Raw genomic sequence first — 16947 nt, 5'->3', positions numbered from 1 at the left:
AAATTTCTGCACATATGCCCACACTGCCACCATCAGCCTCGCTTTCTCATTTATTTAGGTGAACCTGTAATTAGCAAACAGGCACTTACTCATGGATAACAACAGAGGTGCTGAGCTGCTGGAGACTTCGACACTGCTGCAAAATAGACTGTGTGTTCATGTGTGTTTGTGCAATGGACACTTGCTGTGCAATATTATCTTGTCTCTACAGATAAATTAGTTGTATCATGCTCCTGCCAGCTTGATTTGTTTAGCCTTTACAGAGTACATGGAGTTTCTTGTGATTGAATCTCACATAAAAGGTAAACCTAAGAGTTTATTCTACACTATGCTATACATCCACCAAGGCAGCTAGAGCATTTGCTGAAGGCTATAAAATATACTGGGGAAATCTTGAAACGTCACTCACTTGACATAGCAGTAAGAGCCCCCTGTATTAAGATGCAGAGCTGATTTCCCTGATCCATGAAATTGCCTCGATATTGAAGGCATTCTTAAACAGAACCAGAATGAAACTCACCCTCCATTCCTGGCACAAGGACACCACTGGTTTTGTGTTCTCCAAGAAAAAACAGAGCCCAAAATTGCAGAGATAAATATTCTTTAAGAGAGGACCTAAACACAACTTCCTTCCTTTCTCAAGTGAGAATAAATAAGTATTCTGAATGTCTTTAATTGCTAACACATTGCTCAGAGATGCTCAGGTTCTCTGTTGTGAGCTGGTGCAAGAACCTCAGGGCTGGAATTTAATAGCCTGTATGGTTCCCCTCCTTCCTGTAATTCTTTTTGTACATAGCACGTACAATAACCTGTATTTATACAGGTATATACAATAATACAAAATACAAATGGAAAGGACTCTTGAAGCCATCTGGTATGGGACCCCTTCAAAGCAAGATCAGTTACACCTAATTAGCTCCTGACTAACACTTGCCTATCCTATTGAAACAGAGACTACACAAATTCCCTTGGATATTTATTGTGATGTTTTGCTATTCTTGCTATTAGAGTATTTTTCTAATGCTTAGTCTGTTCCAGAAATTTGAATTAGAAGTTCCCTTAGAGGAAGACTGGATTATTGTGCGTTCTGATACACGAAGAAAGACATACAGAAACACGACACATTGCATTTAAGGTTCATAAATTCTTTGTAGACTACACAGATGTTTTTTTTAAACTTTCTGATTCAAAACAGTTTAAATAGAACCGACTATTTATGTATCCACCCTATTTTACACCTTAAAGAAGATCTTGATCATTGTAATTTCTTCCCCAATTCAAGTTTTGAAAGCTCTAAGTTCTCTGAAGAAAATAGTTGTTGGCATTTTTGATGATAAAACATCCCATAGTGATGATAAATTACAATGTTGCCCAATGATGCAGAAAAGTAGAGAAACGCAAACTGTTAACCTCTGATTTATGAATACACACTCTTTATTACAGAGTCTAGGGGTTCACAGCTATACGAGCGGGTCATTTTCATCTCATTGCTTATTAAAAGTGTGAGAAGGAAGCATGAAGGGTGACTACCACTTTGCAGTGTATTGGATAGATTAACACATAATGCTCTTTGTCTCCAGTACGAGTAAAAGATGATACAGAATTTCCTGTCTTTTAAGGCCTACATAAGCATTTGTTACTCTTCATAATCACAGAAGATGGGAATTCTTACATCTAGTTTTGCTCATTCATACTAGCAAATTTTCTCACATTCTAATATAACCATTCTTAGAAACCTTTTCTTTACACAGAAAAAAATCATTTGTCCAAGATATCAAAAGAAATCTTGTGATCTGCTTGTTAAAACAGGTGTTAATGACAAAATTTTCTTTGGAAAGTATTTAAACTGAGACTTTCGCCTACCAACAGGCATTCCCAGTGAAACCAACCCAATGCACTGTAAGTCAAGAGCTGAGGAATCTGTTTTCTCGCAATATTGAAGTAAATCGTATTGCATTTCTTCATCACTCCTCAGCTTCCCAAAGCTTGGGGATTTTCCAATTTCTTCTCTCTCCTTATTACCTCTCTGCTAAATATTCAAAGCCGGCAACAAAAAGTAGTAGGAAAAATAGGGTCAATGCAGAAAATTGGAGAGAATTTTCTATACGCTGTCATTTGGTTGTTACAGTTACCTTAATCAACCCAAACAGCTTTTCTGACATCTAATCTGATTTTACAAAGTGCTTAACCCATAGCCATATTTGACTTTCCTTTGATTCCAAACGTAAAAAAATAGCCTTTATCTCATGTTCAGGCATATAATCTAACTACATAGGCATTTGCATTGCGAGGCAGTGAAACATGGCTGGAGACCCATCTTGGATGTTATCTATGTTATTACTCAAGTGGAGAGAATAACCACAAATCCTTCTCTTCCCCTCCACCCCCCTGCCTTTTATTTTTTTTTTTTTTTCAGAAGTACACTTAAAATCTGTTTTTAAGCTTCACTGGCTCCATTACATTTGAACTTCAGTAATAATAACGTGATATAAGTATGTAGAGAGAAAGCATAGACAAAAAGGTATAATGTGGTTCAGTTTAAATATTCCTATAATTAGCTACAACTCATTAGGCAATAAAAAGACAAACAAAAGAGATTATGAATGGAAGGGCAATATTTCCTCCATAAAACAAACAAAAAACTTTAACAGATGCCTCTTTTCTAAGGCTTTCCTTGTATAAATACAGCCAGTAACTTAGAAAAGATATTTTCATGACCAAAAATTTTGTCTAGAAGTAGAACCTGCAAACATTATCCTGTGCAATTTCAATAAAAAACTATTTACAGCTATTGTACACTTGGGATTTTTTTCATCTCAAGGATAAAACAACAATACAGCAATGGTCTGCAGATGACTAGCTTTGATCTTTTATCAGTTCCTATAATTGTCTCTTAATTTGTACAATAAGCACTCACCTTCACCGTTTGTCCAGCCTCGGGGCCATCCTGTAAGCAAAGGGAGAAAGTTCAGGTTAGAGGAACTAACAAGGCTCACACAGGGATTCAAAAATCTTGCTAAATAATCATTTACCTCCAATTTCACCATATGTTAATTTAGCATATTTTCTTGGGGACCATTCAACACAAAGTTTTGGGACAAGTGACCTTTCTCTATCAGGCCATGGCAAAATGAGAAACTGTATCTTAGACTACAAAACCGACAGTTGTCATTTTTCATACTTTCATACCATATTTTTTAATAGGTAGCAACAGATTTGTGATCCTTATGAATATAAAATCAGACACGTAACTGAGAATTTAATCAAAGCATGCTTGCTTAAATTCTTATTCTAATGAAATGGGCTTAGTCTCCCGGTTTACTTTAAACAGAGCTCTTGTTTTTTTTTTGTATCAAAACACCCAGCACAAACACCTGAAAGGTCAGAATTGATAACATATTTACATTGCTACATCTCTCTGCCTGCATATAAATAGCTGTGAGCAGGAATTACCTGTTTCCATCCCAAGCAGTGGGTTACCTGCTGAAGGGGGAAGTGTGGCTGCCTTCTCTAGGTCAATCCCCCAAACACTTCTTTGAAGGAAGAGCATTTGCTGAACTACTCACAAGCAAACACTACATTTGGGAGTGTTCGCAGGCTTCTTCCAAAGTTTTGCAGTTATTAATTATCCACACTTGTCTGCTGGTTTGCCTCTTAGTTTTTTTTTGTTTTGTTTTGTTTTTTTTTTTAGCAGCAAATCTGTCAGACTGCGATACAGTTATTGTGCTTCTTTTTTACGATTAATATTTTGCATTTATTGCCTCTTGAAGTTTCAATGTCCTTTTATCATTGGACGAGGGAAGAAGTTGAAAGCTTGATAAAACAAACCATTAAGCTTTTTTTAGTTGGCTGGTTTACAAACCTGAATTGAAACGGTGAGCGAGGTGCCGCAGAAGTGTTTCTCCACCATGTTGCCAACCCTCTGCACCGTACGAAACAAATCGGCCACTTCCTCAGGACACAAGTCGCGGAAACGCTCCACTGGCCGCAGAGGACAAACAAGGACATCTGAAGGTGTTATTGTCAAGGCACAAACACAAGCCTGAGTAGTCCAGAAACACGACTCAACCCCTAGCCCATAACCCGCTTCTGATCATTTTTGAATTGTCTAAATTTCTCCTCTCCAGGGATTACAGCAAGAGCAACTAAAACATAAGGCTAACTACAGGGAATCCTATGATGCTTTGTTCAGAAGTTTCCTCAAACCCCTCAGATATGGGCACAACGACTAAAATAAGGTCTGGATGTTACTACTGAGACATCTGAAGGAAAACAAAGTTGTCACAGACTCAAAGTTACCATTCTGATGAAGAGATGCTCATGTTTAACCCCTCTGAAAGTCAGAGACATTTAGTTCTGTGATTAAAAACAGGGGAAAGCCAAGGGAATTCAAGAGGGTTTTGGTTGTGTGATCTGAGACAGCGGTTTTACAACGCTTTTCCACATACGTGGTATGTATTTTTGAAAATCTTGATCTTACAACTCTAATTTTAGGTACCTAAACATGAAAAAATCTGACACTATGCTGATAATAGGAGAGCATATATTTCTATATCACATTAAGTACCATTCTCAAGGAATGCTCACCTGTTAGAAATATTATACATTTTTAGAAATACATTAAGATAATTAAGATTATTCCCTTTTAAGCATGGTGTTCACCACACTGCAAATATACTTTGATTTTATTCTACCTTGGTGACGGCGCTTTTTGAGTCAGTGAAATGAAGCTATAAAGTAAACAACGGAAGTACACAGACACTATTCAGAGTCACCTGATCTCCTGTGCTCACAGAAATTAAGAATTGCTACCGATTCCTCACTTGAAAGTCAATTTTATAACATTATTAATAGGGTCCCGATTTCTCAGCAGAGCCTCAGTTGTGTAAATCCAACAAGCAAGTACTTGGGACTTGATTATCATTTCAATTCCCTGCAGACAGGATTCTTTTTTTCTGACTTACAGTATTGTGTTTGCAGAATAAAGACCTTAAAATCACCTTTAACACCACTTGAACTTTCATGACCAAAGGCAATGAAAATTAACAACTTATTTTTTCAGTATTAAAACGAGTGTTCAAAGGACTATTTGAAGAAAATTAAGTTCCATGCCATTGTATTACAGTCATCTTTAATTTTACTGCACCTTGAAGCCTGCAGGTGTTCAGGAATATTCTCTATACTCCAGGAAAAGTAACTAGGAGATGCTCTGTAGTTAACAGGTTCACACAAAGGTTACAGAAACCTGATTTTCAAGAACCATGAGACATCTGAAATAAAGATCAATACATGCAAAAGATTATTTATTTCCATAAACACAGAGATAACATGTTTACGCTCACCAAGTTTATTGCAGGAATCACATTTATAATTCTGATTGGAGGGAAAACCAGACATTTTCTGTAAATAAAGAAGTGGGGGCAGGTTTTGCTCATTTTTCAGAGTCCAGATGAGGAGAGACAAGATTGTAATAGATATCTGCTAAAGTGGGAGCAGATTTTTTGACCAAGCTCCACAGCTAGCAGCTCTCAACAGAACAGGACAAGACTGGTCCCAGCTGTGGGTGTTAATCTGCTTTGAAAATCTGGCCCTCACTATTTTTAGTATGGCATCAGCTATGGCACCACTGTTCTCTTTTTCTCTTGTTACAACTTATGGTATTAAAATTTAAGAAAGGAGAAATATGTATTTAGAAAGAAACCAGTCCTGGATGGGGACACAAAGCCTAGCTTTGTTGGGTTTTCAGTGCTAAAATGCTGTGCCTCTTGGCAAGCTGCTGGGCATAATAAAACTCCTGTAACTTATTTGTGCCTTCCCAGCACGCTGTACAAAGCACCTCCACAAAGGATGCTATTGGCTGAACTTCAGACCCAAGGGAAGAGCTGGAAACTTGCTTGGCAAGACCTGATTTCCATACCAGGAATAAAGGAATAGAAAAACTAATTAATTTTACTCATAAAAAGGAAATCCATGTCAACAGTAAAACAGGAAAAAGGACATTCGTTTAATCTGAGTTCATTTTTCAAAAGGAGAGAAGGGAAGATTTTACCCTTAGGGCATCTGATAGTTAAGTAGATAATTATCCTTCTTCTGCAGCACTGCTTTATTATCATAGGTCAATGAACCATTTATAAATGAAGAATTTCCCCTCACTTACCTCTAGCAAAACTGCTGCTTACGTTAAGACAAGTTTCCTTTTTTCCTTTAGATTTTTTTCCCAGCCATTTCTCACACACCTCACCAGCAATTGTTTGTTCTCTACCTAGCTCCGGGCCACAGTCACAAGTATGAATTTTTGCATTACTCATGGTTTCTACAACCTCATACTAACACTGTACTACTTGTCACTGTGATGCATTGTAAAAAACATGGGCTAAACTCTGCTAGTGAGAGCTTTTGTTTCCACAGCACATAGCAGAGGGACAAGAAAGTGCAGTGTCAGCACTGGTTGTGACCAAGGCAGGACATCTGTTTTATCTTCTTAACTCTGTTACTAATCCGCTCTGTCATTTGTGCAAGTTGTCTCTGTGCCTCTCTCTCCTCTTCCACACTTTATCTGTCTTATCTGCTTAGATAGCATCTGCCAGTTGGTGCCACGGATGTTTTCTTATTAATCCATGAGGCTCTCCGCTCATGTGGGGCTGCGAAGTTCTCCTGCAGTATCAAATGACGCGCCCATAAACCATGTCATTCTGCAAAAAGGATTTTCACTTCCTCCTCACATTACCAAGACTCATTTACAACTCAAAATAGTTTTTAACTGTATTTCTGTCTTTGAATGTGATAAATAATTCAAAGGCACAATCACACACTGGAGCATCTCTACTGAACTTTCCATCATTTCAAAATAATTCTACAAAGAATAATGACAGAAATTCTGAATCAGAGCTAAATTAACATGAGAATGTAATTAGGACAACATTCAAGTTATATTTAACTATGAATATATAAAAAGGCAAATGTTAGAATGAATTCATGGATTGAGGTCATGAAGAAAACAACCATTGCAACTTTAAATCACAGTTTTACTAACTACAGTTTTTAACACTAGGATGGCTTTTACCTTTACATCCTGGTCAGATTTTAACCTGGATAAATGCTCTATTCACCTCAAAATTCTTCCTAAGTTTAAAATTAGATAAACTGCACAATGCTTTCTGCAATTACCCACTGCAAACACTGCTCTGAACTACTGATGTGCTTCAGGTGACTGTGCACTAAAGATGCAAGTGAAAGTGAGTCTGTACTGATGTCTGCGTGCAATGACTCCTTAGACAGAAGCATCTACTGCCGTCTGAGATGCCTCAGGGCCTGCAGCTGCCACTCCAGAAGGGCAGGAGTCTCCCATATGCCCCGTGTCGTATCTGTCAGGTGGGAAGCCTGAGTCACCTCAGTGTATCTGAAATGGCAGTAGGTGCCTATGTTTGGGCAAGAGCCCCCACTTTTACAGAGAGGCTCAGCAAGACCAGTGGCTGATACCCAGCAGATGTGCTGCATGATTGAAGACAGCATTCTGTCTTCAGAAAGTTTGAACTTCATGTTTCCTTTCTCTAACCACCATAATTAATAATTTCGTGATTTCTTCATTCATTCTAAACTGCTACTGACTGATGGAGATTCTATTTTTAAGCTTTGATGTGCGCAGCTGTTATTTCCTTCAAATTCTCTGAGTCAGTCCACATCATTACAGTGCGTGCAATTTAATATATCAACTTCTCCATTTTGAGGAGTGGAAACCCTTTATACTTTATTATACTTTGTGATCATACATTCCTCTCTCTAGATCTTCCAGGATCCTTAGTTTTTTCCTAATACCTAAATACACATACACAAATCACTATGCTGCCTTCACACACACTAAAAGCTCCATTAAAGATTTATTAAACAATTAGGAATGTCAGTATTTTCCAAAGGCTACCAGTAGACAGTAGACTAAAACTCCAGGTATATTAGTGGAAGTGCATAACCATAAATTAGCAGTAAAGCAACAGTGGATCAAACCTGTTATTCTCAAACAGAGCTAAAACCTAAGGATGACCCACGATTTCAACAAAATCACTTGTCCCTATATATTGGGCACAACAGCCCACTCCCTGCACAGCCTTGGGTGGGTTGTTTAATGTACCAATGCCCATGAGCCTCCTCCATAATTCAAATGATCAGCCTCTGCCTGATGGTCTATTAAGATTTTAACCTGCTTGGAAAAGCTCAGACTTGTGGCTAAGCACGGTTCAACAAGTTTCCACACATCAGCAGAGCAAGGATGCCGAAAGACATGTGCCAGCTCTCAGCCCTCAATAGTCAAGGTTGCACACACTTCTGTAAACCTCTTTGACTCCTTCATTGACTTTTTAGACCATAATTGAAGCCCTTTGAGACTGGCATTCAGAGGCATGTTCTGTAACAGGCACCTGGACACTGTCAATTGTGCCAAGCACAAGTACAAATTCCCCATGTACGTCTAAGTATTTAAAGATATGCTCACACTGGAGATTATGGGTCACTACTGAAAAGTGAGCATTTGTTATCTACATTATGATTTTAGTTGATCAGAGAGGGCTCACATTCTACAAGAAAAGCAAAACACATGGCCAACTTCTGCATGCTGACCACTTCAAATGCAATTTTCCTTCCACAAATGCACATAGAGCAGAGGCTGAAATTCAAAAGCACAGTAGCAATTTTTATTTGCTTTATCTGAATTTTGACTTTGAAGTCTAAATTATTGTAATTCTGTATTTAAGGTCTAAGCCAGGCTCTGTGTTCACTTCAGTAGGATTCAGATCAACCCTACAAAGTGCCCATTATAAATTTTTACACACAACTATGAAGGTACACACGTTCTGTAGTTCTGAAATGTTGGGAAAATGGCCTTTGGGAGTCAAAAAAAAAAAAAGCAAGCAAACCAAAAAAGGAAACCCAAAGAGGTTAAAATTCCTTTTATGTGACTCGCTTTAGAACTAAACACAGCTTTTTACTGGTTAAGTCCATTAGTTTGCTATCTTGAAAACATACTTTCCATTTTGACTTTTGTTTTATTTCTGAATTTGAACTTCAAACAGAACAATTCAAAGCTTTATAAAGGAAAAAATTAAAGGCTCTCCAGGTACTGACATTCTAACAACAGGAATAAAGTTTTTTTTTTTTTTTTACTTTGTCTTTTTGAGGTACCAGTTAAAAACATTAAAACTGACAGGTTTTCTTAATAAGTGAGGCTTTAAAAGAACAAAATACAAGGAGAAAAGTGAAAGGATAATTGCTTCTTTATGAAGCTCCTGAGTTTGACCAATATTGTTAGTTTTCTAAAACATTTATTACAAAAGGTTTTAACTTAGAAAAATTATTTTCAATGTTTAATATGGTCTGGAATCCATAGCTCACATTGGGATGGAAATACTGTTCCTGTTCAGGAGACTTTTTAAAGGATTTTTAAAAGTCTTTGTTCTCACAAGAGAGAAGCACAAGAGTCAAAAGCTTAAAAAAAAAATTAAAGTGGAAAAGTTGTAGTTAATAACATTTCCAAAACTTTTAACAGTCTTGAAATACCTGTTTTAGCATTCTAACATTCTTACACAAAAGGCATTTTAGCTAGCAACAAAAATTTGCCTTAATAATTTAAGTTTGGGAAACTCATCAAAACTGACTTTTCCATTAATATTTTGTTTTTGACTAACTGGTTTCATTAAAAAAAATAAAGTGTCCCAAACTATCGTACCTAAGGAGACTTAATATTGCTTCATGTACATGCTGGTTTTGGCTGGGATAGAGTTAATTTTCTTCACAGAAGCTAGTATGGGATTTGTTTTGGATTTGTGCTGGAAACAGTGTTGGTAACACAGGGATGTTTTAGTTATCACTGAGCAGGGCTTACACAGAGTCAAGGACTTTTCTGCTCCTCACCCCACCCCACCAGCGAGTAGCTGGGGGCTACAGGGAGTTGGGAGGGGACACAGCTGGGACAGCTGACCCCCACTGACCAAAGGGATGTTCCACACCATACGGTGCCAGGCTCAGCATATAAAGCTGGGGGAAGAAAAAGGAAGGGGGGGAAGTTTGGAGTTATGATGTCTGTCTTCCCAAGTAACTGTTGTGTGTGATGGGGCCCTGCTCTCCTGGAGATGGCTGAACACCTGCTTGCTGACGGGAAGCAGTAAATGAATTCCTTGTTTTGCTTAGTTTGCATGCACGGCTTTTGCTTTATCTATTAAACTGTCTTTATCTCAACCCACGAGTTTTCTCACTTTTACCCTTCCGATTCTCTCCACCATCCCACTGCAGGGAGAGAATGAGTGAGCAGCTGTGTGGTGTTTTGTTACTGCCTAGGGTTAAATTATGACAATTCATTTCATAAGCCTGGGTGAATAACTTAAAGCACGGTAGCCTCTGCCTCTCCCTCCTGGCTGAAAAACACCCCTATCATCTACCGATCAACTCTCAGCAAGAACGACTGCCTTGGAGATCAGGGCTTTGCCCATTTTAGGATCGATACAAACTCTAGCATCATGGATACTACTACCGTCTCTTTCTAACAGCAGAAAGCATTTGAGAAATACGTAGAGATGGTGCCCTTTGGGTGCGAGGCTGCTCACTGGCCAGTTCAACCCTCACCAAGGTGGGAAGACAGTTCCTTGGTGTGGCTGCTTGGGAGCTCAGAGGCCACAAAAGCCAGCTGCAGAAGACTGCAATAAATTATTATTTCTAACTATCTCATGTGTCTGTATGAAAGACCCCTTCTGCACATCCCTAAGCTAGCTGGTAGGAATGCAGAAATAATGAGCTGGGAGCTGGCTGAGGGATTATTCTTTTCTTGCATTCTGTTTTACATGAATTTGCATCAAGTGCCCCAAGCACAGAGAATCAGCCAGATGAAGCTTCAGGTATTAGAACTCACCACAACATTGTTCCCAGATTCAACTGAGGAGTGTAGGCAGGGGTATTGAATTCATCATTGCATCTAAGCAGGAGTTTTCTTTGTTCAAAAGCTCTAATTGCTAACAGAAAGAAGTCCCATAGCTCAGAAAAAAAACACAGGGGAATGCATGACTAATGAAATTAATATAATAGAAAAACAACTGCCAGTCATTTATCTTTTTTCTGTCCTTGAACAATTCTTCACATTTTGAATGCTACAGGAACAACTTCTCTATGCAAAGAAAACAATAATGGTTCCACAGACAGTGCCTATAGGAGGAGTTAAGAAGGAAGTGAAAACAACGGAAATAGTGCACATACGAGACATCAAAAAGCCCTTAAAAATGAATCAAATACATATTCTGCTTCATTATGACAGCAACACGTCAAGGCATCCATTCAGTCCCCTCTAAACCAACTGAATTAGGGTGTACATAAAGCTGTAATAACGCAAGAACTATATCTCCCTCCCAGGACAAATCTCATTCAATAAGATGGAGTAACTTACTTTTGGAAGGAAATCTGTAGAGGCTACTTGGATTAAGAGTCAGCATCTCATAATAGGAAAAGGTGGAGCAGCACTCTTTAGGGGGTTTTCATGTAGAACTGGATTTAAATATATGTTAGAAGGGTGCTTTGGTACAATGCAGGAAATAGTAAATCATAGAACTTGCTAGTTAGGGAGAAAACTTACCTGTGAACAATAAAGATGATTAAGAACCAAGGAAAATGCAATAGAATTACAATAAAAACTTAAAAATTACTTCAGACTATTAAAACCACACACAATGCATTTTTTTGATTGTGCCATGCCACATCTTAGCATAAATGAAAAAAGTAATTAAGACAAATTATCTAAACACAGTTAATCTTGATAAGGCAGCTTCAGTACATGTTTACACTAATACAGAAGACCAGATTTATGCAATCAGTGTAAATCTTTGACATGGATCTCTCTGCATTCTAAGTGCACTCTTTTAAGACCACACCGCAGCTTTTATCCAGTGGGTTTTTTTACTCTACCTGGTCTCACCACACTGAAGCTATTTAAAGTAATTCTTCAAGTCAAGGAAATGTGTGATAGTTCCAAGAAATGAACAATAAATACAATTTTATTTTTTCTGCAGAAAAAAAAGTCAATACCTCTATTTAAATATAGATATAGGTTATAGCCTAAATCATGTTAGATAGCACACCGATGTACAAAGTACTGCTACTCAAAGTACAGTGACTCCACAAGACAGAGGGCCGCAGCAGGGAAATGTGAGATTCAGCACTGTTCACTTCTCATTTTAAACAAGCCTTTCATATATTTGATATTTAAATGCCTTTAGGGTATGTCAAGTAGGTCAACTCAAAGCTCAGTTCCACACAGCGAGTGGCATTTTACTGCAGGATTCATCCTTTTCTGCTACCTACTGACCTCCGGGGCAGCCTCGGGCAATAGCAAGTGCCTAAGTGGAACCACAGTGAGAATAGCCGTGGGAGAGTTTGTGGCTCAGAAACATGCCTCTGATCCAAGTTTCATCTGGTGAAAATTTACTGCAGACCTAAACTTACATTTGTACCAGGAATCATGATCACATTCTAGAATCACATTAAGCTTTTGAACTTGGAAGGCCCAAAAGCAATAACCAGTGGCCAAATTGGAAATGTAGAAGTCCCAACATGAAAGGGCTTCATCTACAACTGCTATGATGCTCTGAGAAGATCCTGTAAAGAAACACTGCCGCACAACAACCCATTTCAGCTAGACACTATGTCTGTATTCCTTTGGATGATATGCCCTACTTCTAAATACACAATTAAAATATTCATAGTTAGACGAATATATCTATGCACTTATACCAATTATAATTGTACAGGACCACTGAAAAAACCAGCCATGCCTGAAGCTGACAGCAGAAAATAACACCCAGGGTGCAACACTGTGTAGTTTTTTTGCTTAATCATTGCAGTGATGGCATTTGTCATAGAAACTTCACGCAAAGCAGCTCAACAGCTACAAGTCTTGTCCAAACAACCTGCACCAATGGAAAACTGCACTGAATTCAATTTACCAAACTAAACTCTATTGGAATTGCAACGTGTCATTGCAAAGACTCATTTCAAACAGAGGACGTATGCTCAGGATCCAGCCTCTCCACCTGAGATTAAGAAACAATTTGTGAGAAAATGCTTCAGCATTGAGTCCTAATTAAAGCTGTGACACCATCATGTTCCAAAAATTATGTGATCATTATGATGTTATATTCTAGCTCATGATTCAGGAGCTATAATGAGAGAATAATTAATTACTAAATATTAATTATGACAAATTTACTTGCTTGCAATTTATTGGATGCCATATTCCAGGCATTAAGTTTTATTGGAAACAAGCTTTAACATGGTAGAAAGACACCACAGAACGTGTTGGGAATTAGGGTTCTGTACAAACTGCAAGCATTGTTGGCATTGTTGTCTATGGTACTTCAAAGTACCATCTTTTTTTCTGTTCTGGGCATCTATGACAGGAGACAGCAATAAAATAAATGGATGAAATATTTAGTGAATCTCCCTTGGATTTATCTTGCCTAATTTTGAGGGTAAATAGATTTGATCAACAGAGCAAACCACTGAATTTGGAACTGTGAAAAGCCAGTGTTTTATAGCGGTGCTGAAGTATCGTGCTGTTTAGGAAGTTTCATTCATCCTAATCTCTTTTCTCCAGAATTAAGTTTATCTCAAGGAAGGTTCTGTTGGACCTGCTGCTGGAGAAGCTGGTAACAGATCCACTTTCTCCAACTACCTGTTGATGGCAGATGATCAAAAGCTTTTCACATACTCTGTAACTCTGCACTAAGTCTATGCTAAACAGCACATAGAACGATGAGCTTGTGGTAGCACGTGCGAGACCAACAGAGCCTTCATTTCATAACCAGAGAAGCATCTGCTGGAAGAATGCAGTACAAGACCAATTATCAGAGTATCACAGGGGACAATGAATACGTTTGGATAACCAAGGTTTCAGGTAATGAAGGTAATTTTGATTGTAATTGATAGATAATGAGGAACATGAATAACAGGGAGTTTTGGAAAACTGAATTTGGATAATTCAGACTGTCTTAAACTAAGTATATTCCTCAAAGAATATTGTAATGCATGCTGGGATTTTCCAAGTTTTTAAATTTAATAAACCACCTGATTCCCATTAATTTCTCAGAAGTTGTTTTCTACCGAGTTCTGTTAGGGTGTTTAGAAAAGTGCTCCAATTAAAGTCAATGGAGAGTTGTGTTTGTTTTAAGCTGGAAGCTCTCACAGCATATTTCACATGTGCCGTTACCAAAATTGCTTCTAAAGCAACAGAATGGGCTATACTGTTCCAGGGAACTATTCCATGAGAGTAGAATGAGCCTAAATTAAAAAGGATAGAAAAAACCTCTTGCAAAAAAAGAAATACTCCCTACACTCCTTGCAGAAATGGCTTAGTCCTCCTTAAGAACATCAGCGCCTTTGGGAACAGTCTGAAAAACAAGAGAACTTTCCAGCTGCCTTATGAAATAGCTGTTCAGCTCACCTGCACAGCAGAGAGGCAAATCACTACCTTCAACCTGCAAGATCATGTGTTCATCTCTGCTGCTGCACCTGAAAGTACATCTACCAGTGTACTTCCATCCGTTCCTTTAAATGCTTAAAATTACAAAATCCGTGATAACCTGGATGAGTATCTTTACTGCATTGGATAATAGACAGTTGAAGCAGACATAGTAGAGAAACAACATTTCAAGTAGAAGAGTTGATTACTATTTTTGCAAATATTACTTCTTTACTGAAAACGGTATTGTTGTCATCCCAAGGAGTTCTACATTATTCACCAGTGAAGCCCAGGAGCATGCACGTATCCCTCCATGCATTCAGGAGACAGATGGCGACCCTTAGAAACATTAATAGTTGGAGGATGAGGACACTGAAATGGTAAACAAGGGAAATGTAATTGAGGGCTGATAGAGGTATTTCAAAATGAAGAGGAATACAGCAATAGCCTCTTCTACAGTTTACATATCTGGGGATTGAAACAACTAGTGCAGCAAAGCAGGGAATCAGCCTTCACTCAGATGCAGAGGAAGGAAAGGTGGGGTGGAAATAACAAAGATCCTGTACAGTGTTTAAGCAGAGACTCAGAGGCAGTGCAACATGAAAAGACATTTAAGCCACTATTCTTTAACTACTTAATTTTGACAACTTATTTCATATCTGCTTTAACACAGAAAGCTTGACACCAACAAGAATGTTCACAGAAAGTGCATGTGCCAGGGCAAAATGCTCCCAAAGATGCATTTTCCCTCACCTGCCAGGAGAGTCAGTTTGGGATAAGTCACACTTAAGGGCTAAGAAAATGTAAAACAAATGTAAAGTACATCTTCAGCATGAAAGTGTCCATACAAAGCCCTCCTTTTAACACAAAATAAAACTCAAACAGAGATTGTAAAACATAGCTAACAAAGCACCCAAGACAATAGAAGCGATAAAGGAGGAGGGAATCAGAAAGTAGGTCTCCCTGTTTTTCACTTGCATAATAAGCTCTCTCTCAGATAAGGACAACAGGGCTCTGTGTGATGATTGCCTCTGTAGATGCTGGTCTAATACCATTATTGTCGTTAATGCTCACTGTTCCCAGCTCTGCGCATCATAGCTGGACATTTCAGCATGCACGGTACATAAATTTATACACTCACCCAGGACTCCTGCAATATTCAAGAATAGGAGAATGAAGAAGACAAACTAGCAGTTTAACTGCGAATAACCTTATTTTGTGTGAGTGTCATCTGAAACCATTACTTTAATGTGATTATCTGTTTTTATTATTTCCTTTCTGTGGACTTGGAATAAAGACACAACTGAGACTCTCTCAGACACGGTCATTGGCATCATTACAGTCTTTCTACTGTCATCAGCAGAGATCTGATCTGTAAATCAAGTTAGACTACAAGGGGTACTGAACAGCACTCACTCTGTCATGCCATTACATACCCAAGCCAGCACTTCCTTTGGCTCACTGAGAAAAACAGACTGTTTTAGTTCCTTCACATAACCAGAGGAGTTCTTAATGCATAGATTATTGACTTAGTGGGGTTTTATCGTTTCCCAGCGTACCAGGGGATTCCTTAATCCAGGACTTCTTTACATGATCTATTTTCATGGCTCTTTTTATTGTCACAGTCTACCATTATAATGATTTGCAAATCCAGAACCAGCATATGCTTAGCTCCTTAACAGGTACTCAAGGAGGAGAGGGCGAGAAGGCATCTTTCCCCTCTCAGACTCCATAAGCACCGAACCCCATCACGCTCAGTGTGACAAACTCCCTGCAGGGCTGAACACAGCAGGGATGGCACAATGTTGGCTTTCTGCTCATAGGAGCATTTCCACATCAGCCCATCACCTTCACAAAACCAGCAGGATGGAAATCCCTCCTTTGCAGCTCTCCACAGAGGTCAGCCTTGACACATTCTCAAGGAGTAAAATCTGTCAGACCAGTGCTCTACATGAAAAGGAGTCTCCAAGAGCAAATATGGGTCTCAAAGTGGTCTGCTGTACAACATCAGTTGCTAGTAAAAGCCATTGATGTCCGATTCCTTTGCTGGTACTACTCAAAGTAGCCAGAGATATTCATCCCCAGTATAGGGTCACTGCTGGGAAAAATAAATGTTCCGAAGCAAAGGGGTGGTGTCACATAACTGGCAAGGGGAGACCCTGAATGTCTTGCAGTTGTCAGATCAACAAAAAAATCAACTGAACAAGGGGTATGAAAAGATGCCTGCACAGATGAAACCTCCTGTGTCTCCCTCTGTGGGTTTCTGCTCAGTAGAGACCCGAGACTACTCTCCTCCCTTCCACTCCCTCCTCCAGTTTATTGAGCCCCACTTGCATAGGCCCAAATAGAACATTCATCTGGACCTCAGTAACTTGCATGAAGCTCCCTGTGAGTGCTGCACAGTGTAAGGACAGGCTTCAAGGTTATCAGATGCTCTAGGCTGAGGTCCATCAAGGCAAGCA

At 38.8% G+C, this 16947-nt stretch overlaps 1 protein-coding gene across 1 annotated transcript in view; it reads right to left on the bottom strand.

The window, feature by feature from the left end:
- The window catches only part of FHIT (fragile histidine triad), a 402189-nt gene that overhangs the window by 130206 nt on the left and 255036 nt on the right, over positions 1–16947 (bottom strand). The window contains exons 2-3 of the mRNA XM_010087327.1: positions 3863–4008; positions 2918–2947 (exon numbers count right to left, since the gene is read on the bottom strand). Coding sequence (XP_010085629.1) covers positions 2918–2947; positions 3863–4008 — 176 coding nt within the window. The remainder of the gene's footprint in view (positions 1–2917; positions 2948–3862; positions 4009–16947) is intronic.

This window comes from Pterocles gutturalis, unplaced genomic scaffold (genome assembly GCF_000699245.1).
Source record: "Pterocles gutturalis isolate BGI_N339 unplaced genomic scaffold, ASM69924v1 scaffold2666, whole genome shotgun sequence".
NCBI classification, from domain to species: domain Eukaryota; kingdom Metazoa; phylum Chordata; class Aves; order Pterocliformes; family Pteroclidae; genus Pterocles; species Pterocles gutturalis.
Note: the sequence above shows the minus strand (reverse complement) of the source record. Positions and strands in the feature narration are given on the sequence as shown.